The 25,645-nt window shown below is 35.9% G+C and overlaps 1 protein-coding gene across 1 annotated transcript; it reads right to left on the reverse strand.

Annotated features, from left to right (window-relative positions):
* Positions 1-373: 373 nt before the first annotated feature.
* LOC127429093 (trimeric intracellular cation channel type B-like) lies at positions 374-24,065 on the reverse strand. The gene is made up of 6 exons (XM_051677889.1): positions 23,754-24,065; positions 15,849-16,005; positions 10,311-10,495; positions 9,267-9,354; positions 5,834-5,951; positions 374-965 (listed from the first exon to the last, which is right to left on the reverse strand). The coding sequence occupies exons 1-6, from the start codon at positions 23,875-23,877 to the stop codon at positions 699-701; spliced, it is 939 nt and encodes a 312-aa protein (XP_051533849.1). The 5' UTR covers positions 23,878-24,065; the 3' UTR covers positions 374-698.
* Positions 24,066-25,645: the final 1,580 nt, after the last annotated feature.

A 25,645-nucleotide genomic window follows, 5' to 3' on the forward strand; every position in this document is an offset into this window, starting at 1 on the left:
TTACTTCACGTTGTACATTATTAAATATTGTCTCTTTTTTAAGACTGCTCTGTTGGTATTTATTAATTGTTGTAACATACTCACCAAAAACAAACAAATAGAAATTCTTTGAAGAATAAAACTTGGCGAATAAATGCAGAAAATGAATAAATGCCCACATAATGATTTTTTAATTTAATAAGTATAAGGCAATATATTCTCAATCCAATTATTCAGGTTAAGAATTTATATTAGTAAATTGTTTAAATTAAATAAAGAGATTTTACTGTATATATTTTTTTATATGTTTAGAAATCTGGGGTTAATTATTGACCCTTTATGAACAAGTTAATGTCTGATGTTTTACTCACACAACAAACTAAAGACACACACGTGAAGTGCAAGTGATTTATATTAAACGATTTCAGCATTCAAAATATCTCTCAGTGAAACATGTTTCAGCAATCTGTGATTGCATTCATAAAATGCATTTTATGAATAATGTAAAATACACTCACAATTACAGAATAGAAAAGAATAGAAATTTCTGTGAATTATTAGCAAATATATACATATCAGAGCAACATACACAGATTAAAAAAAGAGGATTTGTGCATTTTAAAACATTCTCAGCAGGAAAAAGTTTAGAAAAGTGTCACCGGAAATCAAAGTTTGTGCTACAAGATGATCCAGTAAGACCGTCTCTCATTGGTCACGACTCATTTGGTCTTTTTAGCTTTTGCCGACTCTTGTGGGTCCGTTTGGTCTGTGTCGTTGGTATCGTGGTGTTTTCTGTCCTGTGTGCGGGTGGATGTCGAGCCGTTTGGTTTGTTGTGGTTCTGAGAAATGGAGCAACTCTGACCTGAGCTTTGAGTCAGGTCACCCAGAGGAGAAAAGGTCAGAGGTCGTACAAACAGAGTTTTGTAAACGACAGACTCCACCATTGAAAAGGGATACGAGGACGAACCCAACAGCATCATCCGTGTCTGACAGAGAGAGAGAGAAAAAAAAGAGATGTTATGATTGAACACTTTTGGCCTTATTAGGCCTGAATCATATACTCTATGTAAATACATAAACGCAAATGCACTCGAATTTTGTGTATTTGTATTAGAGTCCTCATGTCAACAAATATGTACAGTTTATCGGTAAATGCAAAGATAAACATACAAACTGAGAGAAAAGTTATTTTCAACACAATTTTGCTCCAATACTAAGAATTCTCTGTTTGTTTTCTGATCCTGCACTGTAAACCCTTATGTCGTCATTACTGGAAAAATCAAGTTGTCTTAATTAAGCATTACTCTAAATGTCAAGTTTGAGTTCACAGCTTAAATATATATGTTCCTTGAACTTGTTTTACTTAAAAAAAATAAAAAAAAACACAGACTTAAAGGGACAGTTCACCCAAAAATGTAAATTCAGTCATTGTTTACTCACCCCTGTGTTGTTATAACACTATTTTAGGACTTGGTGTGACTGTGGCATCCTGTAGCCTCTTCTATGTTTCTGTTTGATTTCCGAATACAAATAAGGCTGGGCATAGAAATGCATCAATTCTACAACTACAAACTCTTCAGACATGTTTAGTAAGTTCTGTTCTCTGTTTTGTGTGCAGTTGTGTTGTGTTCTGTTGTCACTATCACTGTGGAGGACCTGTTTTTAGATAAACAAAACGTTTTTCACTTGAACGCCCCAATGTCGTGAGGGTGCTGCGTGAACTGTTGCTCTCGTGTCCTATCATGAACACGCACAGGAGATCAACGATCAGTGAACATTTTCACTAAATAATACATTAGATTTCAGTTTGTTTCTCACCACATCTTATCGTATACTTTCATAACAATCATGAGTCTCATGAATAATTTATTAGACTTCTGAATTATACTTTTGTGTTCTTTTGAAGCTTGAAGAGGTGGTCACCATAAACTGCCATTGTATGACATCACTGAGCACAACATTTCTTCACAATTTCTCCCTTTGTGTTCAGAAAAAGAAAGAAAGTCATATAGGGTAATAACAACACAGGGGTGAGTAAACAATGACTGAATTTACATTTTTGTGTGAACTATCCCTTTAAGATTTTAAGTGTTAATAACTCAAGCTATCGAGTACAAAATTGGGGCTATGTGGAATACCCATAATTCCTTGCACTTGAATTATTTAATTATGTTTCCTTGGTCAAAGGGATTATATGGGAGCATTTAAACAGTTATTTTTAAGAATTCATAGAGGTTTTAGCTCTTTCGTGTTATTATTGATGTTGTTTTGTTGCAAATAGTTGTCTGGTGATGTCATCATTAGGGTGATCTGTATCTCCTTTGGTCAAGTTGGACCCTGTTAACACTATCTCAGTTCTTTTTGAGCATGTGAAACTGAAGTACAGGCATATATGCATTTCTGTGGAGAAATACGTTTATTTAACGACTGATCTAGAATCAGTTATAACCTTCTTTATTTACACTGTGTTATTGTATGACCTAAATTTGAGTCCATTCAATTATTAAGTAGAAACAACAACATTTAAATAGCAAATCTGAGTTAAGTCTACTTGCATCTAGTTACCTTAACTTAACCCTCCTATTGCGTTCAGAATCTGCTTGCACCTTTCGCATTCGTGGGTCAATTTTGACCCGGTGGAATTTAAGCTATAAATCATTCATACCCCAGTGTAAGTCATTATTAGGCTCTAAACTGTTCATACGTGTAAAATGATTGATATTTTTGGCATGTTAACTGACAAATATAAAAGTTATTAATTAATGTGCCTTTTTTTTTTTTTTTTTTTTAAAATACTACAATTTAGAAATTCTTTGACATTTCAAAATATACATTAACTACAGCAAAACCAGTGTGATACATGTGAAGACATCTTTTTTATCAAAATTTCTGTAAAACTGTATCTAAATATAACATAATATACAATTTATTTTAACATCTAATGTGAGAATTACTAGTAATTTGAATGAATTTCCCATTCATCATAACTGCTCAATACAACTTGGTGGTCAAAAGTGATGAAACCAATGTATTCTTTTTCAACTTTATCAAAACAACTGTACAACTCAAGTATACAACATTAATACTTATTTACTATGTTTTTAAGAAAAACTACTCTATTTACTTGCATGAACTGCTGAATGTTGATGTGCGAGTATACTGTAAGCTGGTAAAATATGGACAATTTCCTCTTTCGAGCCCTATTTACACTAATGTGTGCATTTGCTCTCGCCACACCCACTTTAAACAGTAGTACCTTTGATTAAGTGTATGTGTTATGTTTGTTACATCTGTCATGTGTGTTTTCAGGCATGTGTGTGTCTGTGTGTGACTGTATGTGTATGTGTGTGTGTCCCACTGAGAGACAAAATGTGTGTGAGAGAGTTTGGAAAAGAGGCAAAATGTACAGGTGCATCTCAATAAATTAGAATGTCGTGGAAAAGTTCATTTATTTCAGTAATTCAACTCAAATTGTGAAACTCGTGTATTAAATAAATTCAATGCACACAGACTGAAGTAGTTTAAGTCTTTGGTTCTTTTAATTGTGATGATTTTGGCTCACATTTAACAAAAACCCACCAATTCACTCTCAAAAAATTAGAATATGGCGACATGCCAATCAGCTAATCAACTCAAAACACCTGCAAAGGTTTCCTGAGCCTTCAAAATGGTCTCTCAGTTTGGTTCACTAGGCTACACAATCATGGGGAAGACTGCTGATCTGACAGTTGTCCAGAAGACAATCATTGACACCCTTCACAAGGAGGGTAAGCCACAAACATTCATTGCCAAAGAAGCTGGCTGTTCACAGAGTGCTGTATCCAAGCATGTTAACAGAAAGTTGAGTGGAAGGAAAAAGTGTGGAAGAAAAAGATGCACAACCAACCAAGAGAACCGCAGCCTTATGAGGATTGTCAAGCAAAATCGATTCAAGAATTTGGGTGAACTTCACAAGGAATGGACTGAGGCTGGGGTCAAGGCATCAAGAGCCACCACACACAGACGTGTCAAGGAATTTGGCTACAGTTGTCGTATTCCTCTTGTTAAGCCACTCCTGAACCACAGACAACGTCAGAGGCGTCTTACCTGGGCTAAGGAGAAGAAGAACTGGACTGTTGCCCAGTGTTCCAAAGTCCTCTTTTCAGATGAGAGCAAGTTTTGTATTTCATTTGGAAACCAAGGTCCTAGAGTCTGGAGGAAGGGTGGAGAAGCTCATAGCCCAAGTTGCTTGAAGTCCAGTGTTAAGTTTCCACAGTCTGTGATGATTTGGGGTGCAATGTCATCTGCTGGTGTTGGTCCATTGTGTTTTTTGAAAACCAAAGTCACTGCACCCGTTTACCAAGAAATGTTGGAGCACTTCATGCTTCCTTCTGCTGACCAGCTTTTTAAATATGCTGATTTCATTTTCCAGCAGGATTTGGCACCTGCCCACACTGCCAAAAGCACCAAAAGTTGGTTAAATGACCATGGTGTTGGTGTGCTTGACTGGCCAGCAAACTCACCAGACCTGAACCCCATAGAGAATCTATGGGGTATTGTCAAGAGGAAAATGAGAAACAAGAGACCAAAAAATGCAGATGAGCTGAAGGCCACTGTCAAAGAAACCTGGGCTTCCATACCACCTCAGCAGTGCCACAAACTGATCACCTCCATGCCACGCCGAATTGAGGCAGTAATTAAAGCAAAAGGAGCCCCTACCAAGTATTGAGTACATATACAGTAAATGAACATACTTTCCAGAAGGCCAACAATTCACTAAAAATGTTTTTTTTATTGGTCTTATGATGTATTCTAATTTTTTGAGAGTGAATTGGTGGGTTTTTGTTAAATGTGAGCCAAAATCATCACAATTAAAAGAACCAAAGACTTAAACTACTTCAGTCTGTGTGCATTGAATTGATTTAATACACGAGTTTCACAATTTGAGTTGAATTACTGAAATAAATGAACTTTTCCACGACATTCTAATTTATTGAGATGCACCTGTAAGTGAAGTGTTTATAAGAAATAATCTACAAAAAAAATCTACATAATATCATGTGTAAAGCCACACTTGATGCCCAGGTCAAAATTGACCCGTGAACGCAAAAGGTGTAAAACATTTTTTAAATGGTTCTCTCTCATAAAAATCTGAAAAGGATTTATTATGTGTATTTTGATTGTCTTGACAAAGTCCTAACATTTGATTCCCGTTCTAAAAACTACCTGGTATTTAAAAATTATCATCTACCTCTCCCGGGTCAAAAATGACCCGAATTCAATAGGAGGGTTAAATAGTTAAGTTCATTTTATAAGATCATCAAGTTAAGTGTACTTAATTACACAAGTCTTAGAGACACCATTACACAATTCAACTGAATGAAAAAGTTGACTAAATCAATTAAGTAAAGTCAGCTTATTAGGGCTTTCATTGTGTAAAACAGGAGGCCAAAAATAATGTCCTGAAGTAGAGATTTATTTATTTATTTATTTATTAGTGCTGGTGGTTGGAAGGTCAAAGGGTGAACATGTGAGAGGATGTTTCAACACTAACATCAAGATTTCAGTGGAAAATGAAGATTTAACATCGCCAGATCAAGTCTTTCTGAAGAACTGAATGATGCAATAACATGAAAATGATGCAAAAGACGAGTGAATGGTGTAAGACTGAAGCGCCGCGGGTCATGACACACGATCAGCGGTGAAGGATGAGAGAAAGACGCCTCACATTTACTTTGATGAGCTTTGGCAGGTCATTCGTTTAATTCATTTCAACGTCAGAAGTGAGATGTCTGATCATAAATCAAACCACATCAGATTGCGATTGATAAATCACATATAATGTTCATATTTGAGTAAATAAAACAGCACAAACCTTGTTAGTGACGATGAAGAGCGTGTAGATGAAGATCAGGTGATGTGTTTGGATCGGGAGGTAAAGGCACTGCTGGAGAGAAAACACAACGGCTCCCAGCAGGGTCACCTTAGTCGGGCTGCAGATACACAGAGATCAAAGGTTAAAGGTCAGATTGAATTCAAATACTCATATCTCAGTTTAAAGTTCAAAGTCCCTATGAGTAAACTATTGGTAGCAACACTGACTCAAACAATGGCTTGAGTTTGGGGGCGGGACTATATTTTAGACCCAACCAATGGCAGATGGGGGAGTGGCTTACACTTACATATTAAAATGAATGCATAATTATTCATAAACAATAACACTGCAAGTCTCAGCTGATGATTAACAATCACATTTACAGTGTCATTTAGTAGTTACACATGAGAGGCTGAATAAAATTAGATTTATCTATAATTTCTCATCAGACAAACCATTATGTACATAAATACATGACACTGAAATAAAAATAAAAAAGGATACAATTTAAACATTGTTGAATGCAGATGTGTGTGTTGAGACACAAGAAAGGTTGTCTCCACAGCGACTGAGGACAGAAAGCAACGGTTACTCTCTTACATTCATCCACAAAAACCTTTTCAAATGCCACCTGCGCAAAACTATGACAACAAGTGTTGCTGCAGACGAGAGGAAATCAATACAGAGGCAATTATTCTACCTGCGGCATTCTCAAGACAAAACGCTTTTATTCTGAAAGAAAGAAACTACAGGACGTGAAATGAGCAGATAATTTTATAGATGCACGTCTGTATTCAAACGCCAGTCATCAACAATATAATCCTTATCCATTTAAAACACTTCAAACCTGTTTAAGACTTTACATTGAACTCACTGAGAGTTATCGTACGGCATCGTTCAGAGAACTTCCTCTAATATGAGCTCATGTAAAACAGTTCACATCCATCAGTCGTCTTTATTATTTCTTGCTGGTGAAACAGTTTCTGTGAATTACATTTCTTTTTTATATTTTGTCAATGCGATGACATTCAGACATTTTTAAGTACTATACTTCAGGGATGCAAACTCATGAGACAATCACTGGTCCACGGCCATGTTTTCAGGGGATATTTTTTTTAAAATGAATAAGCTAAAAGCACCAATTCCAGTGATTTTAATGATTCAAGTATAGTGAATTTACTGCACCATTTTACAGAATTATCTACAATAATAAAGGGTATTTAGGTATGGTCACCAAATGGCTGTGTATGTTAGCATGCAATTTTCTTCCTCACCGCTAGGGTTGCTAGAGTGCCTTAACCGTTGTATAAATACTGGTGTGGCATAGAGGAAAAGCATGGCTTTCTAGGTGCTCAAATAATCCCAAATCCTTGTTGAGAAACGTTTGTTTCATGCTCAACTTAAAGGAATTGTTTTCATTTCTCATTGCTTATGAAATGTATGTTTTGTGTGTTGATGTTTAAGTTTGCTGAGGTTATTGTTTGAAATGTTTTTTATTTCCTTTACATTACATTTATGCATTTAGCAGATGCTTTTATCCAAAGCGACTTACAGTGCACTTATTACAGGGACAATCCCCCTGGAGCAACCTGGAGTTAAGTGCCTTGCTCAAGGACACAATAGTGGTGGCTGTGGGGATTGAACCAGCAACCTTCTGATTACCAGTTATGTGCTTTAGCCCACTACGCCACCACCACTCTCTTTCACATGTTGAATTGTGTTTGGATTGTTTATTTAGTATGGTTTCTTTGTATGTTTTTGTAGAAGGGTTTTTTTTTTTCTTTGGAGGGTTTTTCGTGATACAAACTGCATTCAAGCCACATTCATGTTACCTTCTGCTACTACTCTCATATCTGGATTTCCATACTGCCTTGAAATTTGGTCTTGAGTCTGGAAGACATCTTGATTGAGTGTATTAACTTCAAAATATTTCTGCTATTTGGGACACTGTTGTATTACAAGACTATAACCTACATCAGATTTTGCATTCATTCATTCAAACCCTCTTCATTCACCATCAACTGCTTCGATTGAACTGTTTAACACGGTTTTCTACTGACTGGACCTTATACACTCATTTATTGTATTGCTTTTTGACTGGTTTAATTTCATGTATGTTATTTTGTTTATATTGAAATGTATTGTTTATCCTGTTGATTTGTTTATTTTCATATTTGAACTCGGTATAAAAGATCTAGTTTTTCATTCATGTTTCTTACTTGTTTAATTGGACAACTTAAAATGCATTAGATCCCCCCTTTATTATCATATAGCTGGTTTCGAGTATAGTGAGACCTGAGACAGTTATAACGTTTCACAATTTTGTTCAGTTTTATTAATTGATTATTTCAGTGACCACTTCTGGAGATGACACTAGGTGGCGACAAATGAGTGTCTTAAGTGTTATGAGTGAGTCATTGAATCATTTTGAGTCGTTCACAACCGAAATCTACCAAGAGACTTAACAGTTTTTAAGCACTGTAAGAACAAAGCAGATTAATTTTCCTTCAGTTTGTGAATTGCTGAGCATAACTTTTCATCCATAATGACAACAATAATAATAATAAGTTTTAAGAACATCCTTACCTTCTACTTCATTAAAATTCACATGTAATAATAATAATAATTATGAGTTTCAATAAAGCCCTACCATATTGTAAAGCGGCTTTCACATGTGTTTTGTCGAGGCGTCAATGCTCCACTCAACGCCAGCGTCAAGTGCCGCTTTGCCCTCCACGACAAGTGTTGCAGAAAGTGTCACGAAGCGACAATTTTATGAGTTTGCCATGCAAGAAAGCGGGAGGTGTGCACATTGAAAACATGTATTTGATTGCAGAAAGTAAAAAGGGGACTTGTTTATGGTATGGTCTTAGCGTTTTCTTGGTGCATGTAATTACTGTAGTTCAATAACTGGGGTCTCTGGATGCATAATTTAAGAAATTCAATATCACTATAAATTTAGACAGTTTTTAAGTATTACTTGTTGTGTTGTACTCTCAAACACATCATTTGTGAGGCAATAACATGTGTGAAAAACACTTCTCTGATGCATCACTTTATAGACTTCAGTGTATTTGACAGCGCTGACTGGAGTCATGTGGAAGCTCCTTAATGTGTATAAATATCAATCAAATTTTTTTATGCATGAATAGTTAATAGTTTTATGAGTGCCGCTTCTTCACGCTGCATTCCTGTCAGACGCAGAATTACTGTGCACCCGCTGCTGTAGCCAAGCACGCGATTGGCCACTGCTGTAATCAATCAGTCTGACAACCCCTTCAAAACAAAAACTCTTCGAATCTGCATGAATCTCAAAAGTGACCAATTTTGGTTTCAAAACGGCAAATTTCGCTGAAAGGTGAGGAGTTTGCATCCTTGATTTGTCATGGGGTAAAACAACAGTGTGAGATGTAACTGATAACGAGAAACTCACTATGTCATCTTCAGCAGTTCATTCGTTTCAGGCTTCCAGACGCCACGAACCAACTGCTCAAAATTCCTGATGAGACCTCCACCTGCACCTACAGACAGACAGACAGGTTTTGTGACACAAGAGGTTCTTCTATATAAATCTTCAAATCCACTTCACAAACGTCTCATGTAAAATTACCTTTGATAAAGGTTGTGAAAAGAGACCACTGACTTTACACTTCAATAAAACACAATGATCAACTGAGAAAACACAAAATATAACATCTGATACATGATGCTGATGTGGTGCTTGGTCTATGAAATCTCACATTAGGATAGTTCACCCAGAATTAATTCATTTTGTTATGTCTATGCGCTTTCAATGTATGGTAAAGAACAGCATAAACATTCGGCTAAACATCTCCTTTTGTGTTCCACGGAAGAAAGACAGACAAGTGGGTTTGGAATGACATGAGGGTCAGTTAATGATGACAGAATTTTCTTTAATAAATGACGATTCCGTCTGTAAATAAGAGATACATTGTTTTTATTTTTGGTGTGCATTAAATGTGATTCATCTGGATCATTCATAAGTCAGTTTTGTCTCTCGGTTCTTTTGGGTCACTGGTTGAAGTGTTTTCATTCTTAAACTTTTATTATTTCAGCGCAGATCATAATTACAGTCACCTCGACCTTGTGATATTTCAAAGCGTTTCTCACTTTAATTGAAGGACATCAAGGTGAAACGCATCATGGGTTTAATAATGAGTGTGATGCAATTCTGAAAAATAACCTTCAGCTTTAAAAAATTTAAATGTCAGGCAAAAAATATCATTACTTCCCGACAGAATAAAGCATCTGAATGAAAAATAACACTGACGGATAAGTTTAATTAAATTACAAGATATATCACACAAAGAACCATTCTGAGGGTTTTCATGAAGGTGTGTGTGAGAGTGTGTGTGAGAGAGTGTGTGTGTGTGTGTGTGTGTGTGTGTGTGAAAGAGTGTGTGTGTGTGTGTGTGTGTGTGTGTGAAAGAGAGTGTGTGTGTGTGTGTGTATGTACCTTTGGCCCAGCCCACTGCAATCATCACAAACAGCCCGTCTTTGTACTTTCTGCCTGCCTGTGTGACTCCGCCCAAAACCTTCCAGGTACGTGTCACTTCCTTCATACCGGTCAGAAACAGACGCACATGAAAGATGGACGCCAACGAGTAAATTATATCTAGAGGACAATAAAACACCAGATACCTGCAGACAGACAGACAGATCTTTACAATCATGACACAATACCTTATTATTTTAACATAGGATTTACAAGTGAGTTTAAGAAGAGTCAACTGATATGTGTTTTTCAATGGCTGATGGTGATATTTACACAGCAGGGTGTCTGATGATGAATATATGATGAACACACTCTCTCTCTCACACACACACACACACACGCAAACACACACACGCAAACTCACGCAAACTCACACACACAGACACACACAGACACACAAAGATACACAAAGATACACACACACACACACACAGTGGTTCAGTGTAATTGCTTAATTGCTCATCTGTCTCTCAAAGCACCCAAAAAAGCTCATTTAAATATCCATTAGGATAATTTGTGATGTTGGCTATTAATTACGCTGAGCGCTCATACTGTGAATTACTTCGCTGTGAAATGTCAAAGATCATTGTAACGAGGAGGGGGGGCGTGGCCGGGCCGTGATGGAGCACGAGATAAGGGGGAGCCGGAGACGGCAATTCGGGAGAGAGAAAGAGACGCACATGGCCGCGTTGTATGTGTGTCTGTGTTTGTTTATGTTTGTTTTATGTTTAATTTTATCATTAAACTTTACGTTGACCATCTAGCCAGTTCCCGCCTCCTCCTTGCTCAGCCTTTACCTTGTTACAAGCATTTCAACCAGCGTTAATCCTGTCAACGAAATCACAGACGAAAACGTTAACTGAAGAAATGTTTTTTGATTTCGTCAGCGATAACGAACTCGAGATGAATAAGGCGCATCATGACGATAATTAAACAATTTATTAAAGAAAACTATTGACGAAAATATGACCAGATAAAAATGATATTGCAAGATTTTAACAGTCCAAGATATGAAAAGGAAAAGATCTATACAATCTGTATATAAATGAAGATATTAGATATTAATAATTGGGGATTTCTCCGCTTGAGCTGCGTGAACACCGGCAAAATGAACCGCTTCAAAACAGGATAAATACCTCATTCAAACGCATCCTATTTATACATGAGTTTAATCACTATATCCACAACATATGTAATATCACAACTTACATCTGCACAGTGAAGCGAATGAACAGGTGAACTTGAACTAAAACAGAATATGCATAATTTGTGTTGCGTAACTTGCACTGTGAATACACTGTTTCCATAAGAAACACTACACACAATGAATGATCATTTCACAGAAAATGAATAAGTCTCTTAAAGCATGAAGAATTCAGAGTACAGGATAACTTCTAAACAGTAGCAAATACTTCCATCTATTCATTATTATTTCAGGAGCTCAGGTTTTTCACAACAAAGACAGCAGGCCTATGTATTGTTAAATGTTTGAATATTTGATTCAAGTTTGGTCTGTTACAGTTTGGCACACTTTTTGTCCGTTTTACACATTGTCGTCAACTAAGAGATTTTATTTTCATTTACTAAAACTAAAGAATATTGACTAATTTTAAAGGACATTTTCGTCAAACGACTAAAACTGTGATTAAAACAAAAAACTGTGAAAAAATGAACACTGCCTTCAACTTTATATTGATGCTAATTTTTCTTATAATAAATGCACTGTAGACATATTTTCAATAATGTTTTTAAAAAGTTATTCAAAATTTGATTGTGTTGAGTGAATCATGATGAATTTGAAATTGTGTCACTCATGAACACCAAAAAGAAACAAAATTACATGTACTACAAACTTACTAGAGGGTGACCGATATATCGGTTTTACCGATTAATCGGTGCCAATACTTGCTTTTTGGAGATATCGGTTATCAGAACACCAATAACTGCTGATAGTTTTCCCCCCCTCCATGTTCCTCTGTGGACAAAATCATTAATCTGATGAATATATACACTATATTGCCAAAGGTATTCGCTCACCCATCCAAATAATTGAATTCAGGTGTTCCAATCACTTCCATGGCCACAGGTGTATAAAATGAAGCACCTAGGCATGCAGACTGCTTCTACAAACATTTGTGAAAGAATGGGCCGCTCTCAGGAGCTCAGTGAATTCCAGCGTGGTACTGTGATAGGATGCCACCTGTGCAACAGTGGTATTATAACAAAGTGGAAGCGATTGGGAATGACAGCAACTCAGCCACGAAGTGGTAGGCCACGTAAAATGACAGAGCGGGGTCAGCGGATGCTGAGGCGCATAGTGCGCAGAGGTCGCCAACTTTCTGCAGAGTCAATCGCTACAGACCTCCAAAGTTCATGTGGCCTTCAGATTAGCTCAAGAACAGTGCGTAGAGAGCTTCATGGAATGGGTTTCCATGGCCGAGCAGCTGCATCCAAGCCATACATCACCAAGTGCAATGCAAAGCGTCAGATGCAGTGGTGTAAAGCACGCCGCCACTGGACTCTAGAGCAGTGGAGACGCGTTCTCTGGAGTGACGAATCACGCTTCTCCATCTGGCAATCTGATGGACGAATCTGGGTTTGGCGGTTGCCAGGAGAACGGTACTTGTCTGACTGCATTGTGCCAACTGTGAAGTTTGGTGGAGGGGGGATTATGGTGTGGGGTTGTTTTTCAGGAGCCGGGCTTAGCCCCTTAGTTCCAGTGAAAGGAACTCTGAATGCTTCAGCATACCAAGAGATTTTGGACAATTCCATGCTCCCAACTTTGTGGGAACAGTTTGGGGATGGCCTCTTCCTGTTCCAACATGACTGCGCACCAGTGCACAAAGCAAGGTCCGTAAAGACATGAATGAGCGAGTTTGGTGTGAAAGAACTTGACTGGCCTGCACAGAGTCCTGACCTCAACCCGATAGAGCACCTTTGGGATGAATTAGAGCGAAGACTGCGAGCCAGGCCTTCTCGTCCAACATCAGTGTCTGACCTCACAAATGCGCTTCTGGAAAAATGGTCAAAAATTCCCATAAACACACTCCTAAACCTTGTGGAAAGCCTTCCCAGAAGAGTTGAAGCTGTTATAGCTGCAAAGGGTGGGCCGACATCATATTAAACCCTATGGATTAAGAATGGGATGTCACTTAAGTTCATATGCGTCTAAAGGCAGATGAGCGAATACTTTTGGCAATATAGGCTATAAAAAGTTTACTTTGTTGAATATTTACATATTGTAACAAGTCACTGTCATCATCACTGTTTATGGACTAAATCACGATTATTAATATGAAATATACATATATTTTTAAAGACACATATGAAGCATAGACATTGTTGAATATTTATTTATATAACCTATTGATTACTGAGTTCATGCTGATTTTGATTGACAGTGGAGCTAGAGAAAAGGAAAAAAGTATTTTATAATACAGGAACAACTGACAAGCAAATCGTGTTGATCTTCTATTGATGAATGATTATCTACTGTATATGAATTACTGCTTATACTGTATTTATTAGCCCATATGACAATGTTTACTTTATAGTATTTTTTATTGTAATACTCTGTAGATTATTGTAAGAGTGCATGTTTTGTTAGGAAGCACAGACATTTCAAAATAAGAGTCCCTAGTGTGTTTCAGGCTTATTTATAGTTAAAACTCCTTCATATGTACCAAATCTTCAATTTTCTAGTTATAATTGGGTTTTTGGTTGCACAATAAGCCTGTATCTGGGATTTTACTCATTGTGGACTCTTTTAGTCTCTATGTCAGTAAGGAAAGACTAAGAAAATGTTTTAACATTCGATACATCGGTTTTAAAAACTATCGTGCGATTAATCGGTTATCGGCCCTTTTCACAACCTTAGTTATCGGTATCGGCGAAATCCACTATCGGTCGACCTCTAAAAAGTTTACCGTTTTCCAGTAAAAAAAAAAAAAAATAGCTAAACATCCTAAAACAAGACACATTTAATTGAGAAGCAAAAATGTGTGAGATATTATGACTTCAGTTCAGATCATATTTTTTTTTTAGTGAGATTTCTGCTTCTTGAATCAATTTTCTTTTCAATGTATCTTGTTTTAAGTATGTTTAGATATTTAAACAGGAAAAGAAGACAATAGTACTGATTGATAAAATACATTTTTTGGGGAGTGTTCACCTTTCATTGAGACTAAATTCTCTTTGGAGTAACACATTTTCTTTTTGGAAAGTTGCCATGACTTTTCCAGGTGTGAAAATAACAATTGTAATGCTCTCTGATATAGTGAGGGACACATGGATTCTCACTATAAACACCTACAGAAAACATTACACAACATTATCTGTATTATTAATTCTGCATTTAATCACTAAGGCTATTACATTTACCAAAAGTATGAAAGTTTCACACTACCACGGTATTCTCTGAAATATCTTGGAGTACCAGCTAAACAACATGATACTGTATATGAATATGGGCATCATTCAGTATCATGATACATATAAATTACCACAGTATCAGCATCAGATACCATCTCTGTACCATGGTAAAGCCACAGTACTTTTTTCAAATCTAAAGATCTTGTTGGTGAATAGAATAAATGACAACAGTATAAAGGACTCAGGTGTTTATTTATAATCCAGCAGATATGTAATGTGGTATTATTAAGCACTTGCATGTTTATTTTGAGCCATTAGATGGAGCTGTCGACACACTGAACAGATTAAACTGTTTATAAGTGTGTGCATGAGTGTGTTGATCAGTGTGAGTGGTTTGGTTGAGTTCAGATTACTCAGAGGTCTACATTCCAGACAGTGATCCAACATTCAACATGATCGTGAGAAAATTCTCTCATCATTTACTCACCCTCATGCCATCCCAGATGTGTATGACTTTCTTTCTTCTGCAGAACACAAATGAAGATTTTTAGAAGAATATTTCAGCTCTGTAGGTCCAAACAATGCAAGTGAATGGTGACCATAACTTTGAAGCTCCAAAAATCACATAAAGGCAGCATAAAAGTAATCCACGTGACTCCAGTGGTTTAATCCATGTCTTCAGAAGTAATATGATAGGTGTGGGTGAGAACAGACCAAAATGTAAATCCTTCATCACTATAAATCTTCACCTTCACTTTCAGAATTTGCAAGTGAAAGTGAAGAATTTATAATATTGACACACCTATCATATCACTTCTGAAGACATGGATTAAACCACTGGAGTCACGTGGATTACTTTTATGCTGCCTTTATGTACTTTTTGAGCTTCAAAGTTATGGTCACCATTCACTTGCACATCTGGGATGGCATGAGGGTGAGTAAATGATGAGAGAATTGTAATCTTTGGGTGAACTGTCCCTTTCTTTCTCCAAAAAATGCAAAATAATATGGTATCAGATGGTACTTTGATATATACTATAGTTCTGCATGATTATTAAATCATATACCATTGTATTTACAAGGTAGTTAGTACTTCAAAGAAGGTAATAAAATAAGTGAGTTTCTCACCACATGAGTGAGGCCAGCAGTAAGTTGGTGCTGTTGGATAGCGGTGCGACCGGCGCTTCCGCCATCATGATCGCAGAGAGAACCGCCCCTCCGAAACAATACAGCATAGAACTGAACCAGCAGGCGAACGGACTGCGCTGAGAAACCTCCAACGCTCCTGTAAACAAACAATATAATCACTCATAAAACAACACTACATCAACTAATCCACTTTACACCATCACTGCACTAATGCACAACACATCAGTCACTGAAATACATAGTTAACTGTGATTGCAAAAGACATAGAAAGACAAACAGAACAAACCATCACATAAAGCAAAACAAAGGGATAAATATGTGTTTGTGTGTAATTGGGCCTACAGTAGCTGTACAACAATATAAAAGTCAGATACATTCAGTGTAACAGATGAGTTGTAATGTTCAGGTCATGTGATGTTGCACTATGGTTGGATTATGAGATCAGAGGTGGGCGGAGTCTCACACAACCAGACTGAACGTGTGACTATGAAGATGCTCTTTTTTCTGTGTGACTGTTTATAAACTCAGATAAGAATATTAGAGATATAAATACTCATGAATATGCAAATATTAATATTTGCAAGGCTATATTTCAATCTAAAACTATATTTTAAGATATATTTGATTACTCTTCAATTTATTGATATCTGAAATCCAATTGCAGATATCTGAAAAACTAAACCTAACATGTTGAAATACATACAGATATCAAAAATGAGCATTTCTACTAGATATAATTCAATTGTTAATATCAGGAAAGTACTTTAGCACTATTGACACTATTATAAAAAATAAAAAATAAACGTTTTTTCAATTTTTACTATTTCTAATCCATGGTTGATATCAAGAATTTGCATTTGATCCCTTTAAGCTCTGAAGGTGTTTTTAAAGATTTTCTGTTTCAGTGGCATACCCAAAATGAAAGGCTTAAAACTAAAAAATTTTTTTAAAAAAACAAGTGTTCGGTATCATTGAAAAGAAATCTTTTCAACTGTTTTAATGATATAGATTATGATACATTGTGACAATCTCAGTCTAAGAAACTAGTGAATAATAATAATAATAATAATAATAATAAAAAACGAGCCAAAAATTTAATTCTAATTTGACATGATATATCTCTGAGTATAAATAAGGTGGCTCAGAAAAACTGCTTTTGTTTTGTTTCCAATCATGTCAACTGTATCTGAGAAAAATGTTGTGTTGATATGACAAAGCAATCAAAAGTTATAACATTACAAAAATAATTGATCATAGTGTCCAAAAACATCTCCAAACAAATAAAACATAATAATTGTACATAAGAACTAATTACACATGCAAACACAACAATGACTAAAGGTTTGCATAGCATGCAGACATGATTTCAGTAATGAGATTTCACAGAATGAGTTTCATTCTGTGTCATTTGAGTCATCATTGAGTCTGTGTCATGTATTTGGCGCCATCTCCTGGTGGCCATATGTAACATTGTGCTTCATGTGGATTATCTAATGATCTATACATCTGATTATCTTGTGTGTGGACTCGTTTGAAAGATAATCACCTCCTCTAAGTAATGATATGTGATATTTTATGTACCGTTTGTATTTCATGATGATATACGTGAAAACACGGCAAATAAGCAACAACTACATAATTGTCAAAGACATATACTTAGCTATTACTCGCTATATTTTTGTCTGTGAGTAAAACCATAGGCTGGTTGTATTCTACTCTTTGAGAGCTTTCCAACAACATATGACACATGGATATTTGATCAGTTTGATGTTTTTACTGATTGCAATAATATGTACAGTGCAATTTTTATAAATTATCAAAACTGAACACTTCTGATTTGTCTGCTAATTTTAAAGCACTTGTTCAGTTTTGGTCATAATGTCTACATGCATTGGAAAGTAGAGCTTCTAAGCTTTCAAACGATGCCTATTTTGTGTTGGTCAAGACTGTAGTTGTTAATATTTTGAGAGAAAAATAAATTTAGATATCTATAATTCATATCCTGCTCTTGACTAATTGATGTAAGAGTTTGCAATAATCAGACGCTTGAGAAAAGACATCACAGACTAAACAAATTATGACCAGCAATAATAAACTCACTTCACACAGCATCTCAACACTGATAAACACCCGTACAGTACACATCTTCTGCAGAAATGTGCTACTGAGGTTTAACACACACTCTGTTACACTGTTGATGTGATGCAAGTGAGTGTTTATGTTGAGCGATGGACATCTGGTACAGATAAACCACACAAAGAGCTTGTGTGACACAGGATGACAACATGTGTTAAAGTCATGCTGCAGTAACATACCTGTCTACCTGCAGACAGAGAAACACCTGAAACATCACAGCAGTGCGGTACTAAACACACAAGGTGGACAGTAACACAAGTTTATTAATGGGGAGCTAAACACAAACAGAGTCAACTATTAAACTGTCCATGAAACCTGCACAAGGATAAACTGTACTGGTAATACCATGGTATTTTTTGAAGCACCTTAAAGTCCATGTAAATAATATTGTTTATAAATACAGTACTCATTCAGTAGCATGGTATATACAGTCTCAAAGTACCACAGTTTTACCACCACAGTACATTTGTGAGGGTTTATAGAAATTCAAACATGCATTTATGCTCTTGCATGAAGACGAGACAACAATCAGTGAACACTGTTCCCATAAAAAATGCATGAGTCTGCAGACAGGAAGTGGCATGCAGCACTTAAAGATAAACACACACCAAACTCCCAGAGCGGATGACAGAATGGATTCTTCCAGAACGATCAGCAGAGAGCTGAACAAACTGCCTGTTTAACACATTCTTCATGGAATAAAAGTTCCCGAGGCAACAGAAAAACAATGTTGTTAGTAGTGCTGCAGTTTAATTAATACTTTCATGAAATGTAATAAACATAGTTAGTTAATTGTGTAGGTTTACACACAACACTTCTGGGCTGAAATTTGTTTCCTTGCACACAAAATAATAATTTATTTTTCATAACAAAATTCCTTTATACTGAATCGAGTAATTTACAACAAAATACAAAAATATTTTACGTTTATTTTAATTTTGTCAAAAATTACACAATTAAATTTTTTAACCAAATTAAATTAATAAAACTTTTTTTCCTTCTATTTGATGGAATTTTGTCTTTAAAATAGGCTAGAATATTTATTTGAGTGTACCGAGTATAAAAAATAATTATAAAAATTATAAAACAATAATAACCTTAAGATTTACGCATTTAATATTCATAACAAACTTCCTTTAAATTGAACTGAGTAATTTACAAAATAAAATACAAATATAAACCGACATATTTTAAGTTTAATTAAATTTAATTTTGTCAAAAATTACACAATTAAATTTTTTAACCAAATTAAATGAATAAAACTTTTTTTTATTTTGTTCTATTTGATGGAATTTCTTAAAATAGGCTAAAATATTGATTTGAGTGTGCAGAGTATTTTTGTCTTATTTTCCGTTTAAAATTTCTAAACATCCCTAACTCGAGACAATTTACTTGAGAAGCAGAATGACTTAATATCTTGTTTTAAAAGTCTTGTTTTTTGCAAACGCGACAAAAACTGGACAAAACTATTTGCCAGTGGGGTTAGAAAAAAATCCCTTTAAATTAAGTTTTTTCTTCTTACCCCATTAGCAAATAGTTTTTGTTGTTATAAGCAAATCATTACTAACTTTATTAGATTTATCTAAAAATAAGACAAAATGTCTTATGTAATTATGATTCTCAAGTAAATGTATCATGTTTAAGAATGTTTGGATGTTTTTACAGGAAATTAAGACAAAAATAATAGAAAGATTTATTTATTTATTGGTCTTAAATACTCTTATATTCATTGAATATATTCATATTCAAAAAACTTTACTCAGGGATCTAAGGGAAAATAATAATATGGGGGGGGGGGGGGGGGGTATGTCAGGACCTCTAAATATCAGACTAATCTCGGTGAAATCGAAAACAGTAGGTTGACATTTCTTTGGCTAAAATCGGTCTGCTTACTTTGGAAACACTGCTCCCAGTATCCACTGAGGGGCGCCAAAAGCGAGTTGCAAAGCAAGTTGTTTTCAGCTGTACAGATTGGAATAAAGAGGAATGCATATTTTAAAAACTGACCCCCCCCCCCAACCCAAACCTAAACGTCAGTGTAGTAAAAATGTAATGTTAGAGAGGAAAATGTAACCTCCAAATTGCACTTGTCACTGATAATGTGAAAGCAATTACTTCCTGATTTCACTGCAGGATTTGAACCCAGGTCTCCCATGCTGGTGTTGCAACATGCTTCCAGTCACGCCACAAGGGAAGGGAAACACAATTAAGGTGATGTGAAAATGTCTGATGGGAGATGGTGTTCAGCGAGTTGGCATAATGTGGCCAATCCTATGGTACTGAAACTCTCGGAAACAACATGCTGGCTTTCCCATGTAACCATGTTGCCCCTTTAAATGCCCGCGAAAGATTTAATGTGGTGAACGCCACAACCTTTGTCAACTCCAGTGACTAGTTCTTCCTAAGAAGTGCACATTGTAACTTGTAAACATTTGTAAACTTTGTCAGGTAAACATGGAGTCTACTGGTTACAGGCAAAACCTCCTTATTTGAGTTGAACAAAAATTTTCAACCTGAAACTCTCGTGTCAATCCCCTTTAGAGATAAACACGAGGACGGGTTGAGTCTCATACCCCCTAAAGGTACTACATATATTCCAGTGACAGGAGCAAGAGAGTCTCTCCCCTCCAGTGAGGAACAAAAGGAAGCAGGTCAGGTGAAACAGGATGGCATGCAGGGCAGCGGCTGCTCACTGTCCAAAAATAGACTGCCGTACTGCTGCTGCAGCCAATACAACAGACACATTACTGCAAGAATACATACAGGTGCATCTCAATAAATTAGAATGTCGTGGAAAAGTTCATTTATTTCAGTAATTCAACTCAAATTGTGAAACTCGTGTATTAAATAAATTCAATGCACACAGACTGAAGTAGTTTAAGTCTTTGGTTCTTTTAATTGTGATGATTTTGGCTCACATTTAACAAAAACCCACCAATTCACTATCTCAAAAAATTAGAATATGTTGACATGCCAATCAGCTAATCAACTCAAAACACCTGCAAAGGTTTCCTGAGCCTTCAAAATGGTCTCTCAGTTTGGTTCACTAGGCTACACAATCATGGGGAAGACTGCTGATCTGACAGTTGTCCAGAAGACAATCATTGACACCCTTCACAAGGAGGGTAAGCCACAAACATTCATTGCCAAAGAAGCTGGCTGTTCACAGAGTGCTGTATCCAAGCATGTTAACAGAAAGTTGAGTGGAAGGAAAAAGTGTGGAAGAAAAAGATGCACAACCAACCGAGAGAACCGCAGCCTTATGAGGATTGTCAAGCAAAATCGATTCAAGAATTTGGGTGAACTTCAGAAGGAATGGACTGAGGCTGGGGTCAAGGCATCAAGAGCCACCACACACAGACATGTCAAGGAATTTGGCTACAGTTGTCGTATTCCTCTTGTTAAGCCACTCCTGAACCACAGACAACGTCAGAGGCGTCTTACCTGGGCTAAGGAGAAGAAGAACTGGACTGTTGCCCAGTGGTCCAAAGTCCTCTTTTCAGATGAGAGCAAGTTTTGTATTTCATTTGGAAACCAAGGTCCTAGAGTCTGGAGGAAGGGTGGAGAAGCTCATAGCCCAAGTTGCTTGAAGTCCAGTGTTAAGTTTCCACAGTCTGTGATGATTTGGGGTGCGATGTCATCTGCTGGTGTTGGTCCATTGTGTTTTTTGAAAACCAAAGTCACTGCACCTGTTTACCAAGAAATTTTGGAGCACTTCATGCTTCCTTCTGCTGACCAGCTTTTTAAAGATGCTGATTTTATTTTCCAGCAGGAATTGGCACCTGCCCACACTGCCAAAAGCACCAAAAGTTGGTTAAATGACCATGGTGTTGGTGTGCTTGACTGGCCAGCAAACTCACCAGACCTGAACCCCATAGAGAATCTATGGGGTATTGTCAAGAGGAAAATGAGAAACAAGAGACCAAAAAATGCAGATGAGCTGAAGGCCACTGTCAAAGAAACCTGGGCTTCCATACCACCTCAGCAGTGCCACAAACTGATCACCTCCATGCCACGCCAAATTGAGGCAGTAATTAAAGCAAAAGGAGCCCCTACCAAGTATTGAGTACATAAACAGTAAATGAACATACTTTCCAGAAGGCCAGCAATTCACTAAAAATGTTTTTTTTTATTGGTCTTATGATGTATTCTAATTTTTTGAGATAGTGAATTGGTGGGTTTTTGTTAAATGTGAGCCAAAATCATCACAATTAAAAGAACCAAAGACTTAAACTACTTCAGTCTGTGTGCATTGAATTTATTTAATACACGAGTTTCACAATTTGAGTTGAATTACTGAAATAAATGAACTTTTCCACGACATTCTAATTTATTGAGATGCACCTGTACGTCCACCTGCTGTTTTCAGCACTCTGATAACAAACACATCAAAGAGCAAAGTTCTAATCGCGAGCTCAGTGCACTTTAACCACACTTGTGAAACATGTTTGCATTTCTAATCATAGTGACCACTGCAGTGGAGAATAGCAGCTTTCATTTGCATGTTTGATGGAGAGAATATTGACAGTGAGTTAATAATTAAATGCATCCCTGACCGTCAATCTGCTTTTACACTCATTGGACACACAGTTCTGCTCTGTGTACATAAAAGTCCAAACTATCATAAACAACCGTGTGCACACGATGAAGAGAATCCTGCACACTGCAAAACATCATTTCTTTAATCAGTATTTTTGTACAAGTACAATCAACAGCATTTATGTCATAATGATAATCAAATAATTTCGACTCGTCCCTCCTTTTCTTTAAATCTGTGTTCCAGTGAGACACTTACAATGGAAGTCAATGGGGTCAATAATCTGTACACATTAAAATACTCACTGTTTCAAAAGTATACACACAAGACATAAACAATATGTGTGTTAACATGATTTTACTGTCATAAAATCACTTACTAACCACATCTGTGGAAAGTTATAGACAATTTTACAACTTTGTTGCCATGAAACAACTCAAATATCATGCGTTTAATAGACAAATTAACATAAGTGCTTTTATTACATTATAAGCCTCATATTTCTGCCTTTAAACCCTCCAAATATATACAGTAATCAACATTATGCCACAAATGCTGTCGATTGAGTTTAACTTGTATTGAACCCGGAATATTCCTTCAATCAATATTTTTGTCTTGTTTTCAAGTAATAAAAATATCCAAACATGCTTAAAAATGGACAAATTTACTTGGAAAGCAAAACTGCCCTAGATAAGACTCGTTTACCATTACGTAATTCAACATAGCTTCAATTAAGTAATGAAGTAAGAAAAATAAACTTAATTCAAGTTATATTTATCCTGATTAAGAAAATGATGGAACACACAATAGCCCATGCACGCTGATCTAAACTCATAATAATTAATACCCTGAGCTTTGATGGTCACATCACTGATGATTTAACAGAAGCAAAGTTTGAGTTTGACATGCACTGATGATGATGATGATGATTTTGAAGGTGAATGAAGAAGATGTGAATGCGGAAGACACAATTGTTTATGTCAAAAGTCATAAATGACTTTTCAAAGCACATAGAAAACATGCACGACTAATAAATGTTTAAGTAAATAATGCATGCAAACAAATAACATAATACACCTGACTGTCATGACAGCGAGGCAAACTTTTCGGGTTGCGTACGCAGAAATGCAGCGATACAGATTCGGTGTTTTTATTTGATTCTGACGCTGAGGCGCATTCAAGTAACTGAATCGGTGATCCGGTTCTCTTACCTGGCTGTTCTCTCAGACTCATCACTGATACGATATAATGCGCCATGTCAAAGTACGGAAACATGGGCAGATTCGACAGTCCGAGCGCGAGCTCGTTTAAATTGAGAAACCCGAACAGATCCATGATGATAATATCAAATTAGATTCCCGTGACGAACGCGCTTAAATCCGCTTTTAATCTTTGATCCAGACCCGTATCTGCGGACTCGGTTCAATTGATCGGTGTGTTTGGACTCATTGTGGTTCCAGCTGAATCCAGCTGATCGGATCGGTAACCGGATCCGCCGCCATTTCTCCCGCGGATGCTGCGAGTTCGAGGAGGAGACACGTTACACAACACACCTCAACATTTGCATTAGCATGATGATCTGAGCTAAGACCATTTACTAGCAAAAATAACCATGTTTTTGGGCCATATACATGATATGGTATTCTTTGAAGTGCCTCAAAGAACCATGTAAATACTGTGGTGCATGAATGTTGAATTAAGCAGGACTTTAGTTAGTATATGTCAAAGTATTACGAGTGGAGCTTGCCTTTTCAGGCAGTGCATGCTGCAAGTAACTCAAGACATACAGGATAAAGTCCATATCAAATTTAGTTTTATAGAGCGTTTAAAAAAGTAACATTTGTAAGGGTTTTCCTGGTTAACTAAACAGCTTTTTAAGATGCTGCCCGTGACGAATCTGACAAGTTGCTCACAAGCGACACCTGCCGTTCAAATGAGAAATATCAGCGATTTTTGTGAATTTCAGTGACAATTCTCTGGATCTTCCACAAGGTGGCGCCAATGTCACACTTAGAAAGAGCGGGAAACTGCAGGATGCAGACTGAACGGTGAGTGGAAACAAAAGTTTACAAATTCGACGAGGAAAAAAATACGTTAATGGAAAAAACGTTAACTTTATATGGTGGTCATCATCTGATAGCCGAGGACAGAATGGATTCTTCCAGAACATTCAGCAGAGAGCTGAACAAACTGCCTGTTTAAGATTTAGGCATTTCATATTCATAATAGACTACCTTTAAATTGAATTGAGTGATTTAAAACAAAATAAAATTAAAATAAAAACCTAAATATTAAATTGTATTAATTTAATTTTGTTAAAAATCACACACATTTTTTTTAACCAAATTAAATTAATAAAACATTTTTATTTTGTTCTATATGATGGAAATGTCTTAATTAGTCTTAAAAATTGGCTAAAATATTTATTTGAGTGTACTGAGTATAAATAATAATTATAAAAAATTATTTAAAAAATGTTTTTATGATTTACGTATTTCATTTTCATAACAAAATTCCTTTAAATTGAACTGAGTAATTTACAACAAAATAAAATAAAAACCTAAATATTTTAAGTTTAATTTAATTTTATAAAAAAAAAAAATGACACAATTTACATTTTTAACCATATTAAATTAATAAAAACATTTATTTTTTATTTTGTTCTATTTGATGGAATTTTGTCTAAAAAATAGGCTAAAATATTTATTTGAGTGTACAGAGTATAAATAATAATTATAAAAATGATAAAGATTAACAACTTTCATTTTCATAACAAAATTCCTTTAAATTGAACTGAGTAATTTACAACAAAATGAAATGAAAATAAAAACCTAAATATTTTAATTAATTTAGTTAAAAATCACACAATTAATTCTTTTAACCGATTTAAATGAATAAAACTTTTTTTTTTATTATTATGTTTTATTGATGGAATTGTCTTAAAATAGGCTAAAATATTGATTTGAGTGTGTGGAGTATTTTAACACAATTTACTTGAGAAGCAGAATGACTTAATATCTTGTTTTAAAAGTCTTGTTTTTTGCAAACGCGACAAAAACTGGATAAAATTATTTGCCAGTGGGGTTAGAAAAAAATCAATTGT

The sequence above is a fragment of the Myxocyprinus asiaticus genome, chromosome 38 (assembly GCF_019703515.2).
Source record: "Myxocyprinus asiaticus isolate MX2 ecotype Aquarium Trade chromosome 38, UBuf_Myxa_2, whole genome shotgun sequence".
Lineage (NCBI taxonomy): Eukaryota > Metazoa > Chordata > Actinopteri > Cypriniformes > Catostomidae > Myxocyprinus > Myxocyprinus asiaticus.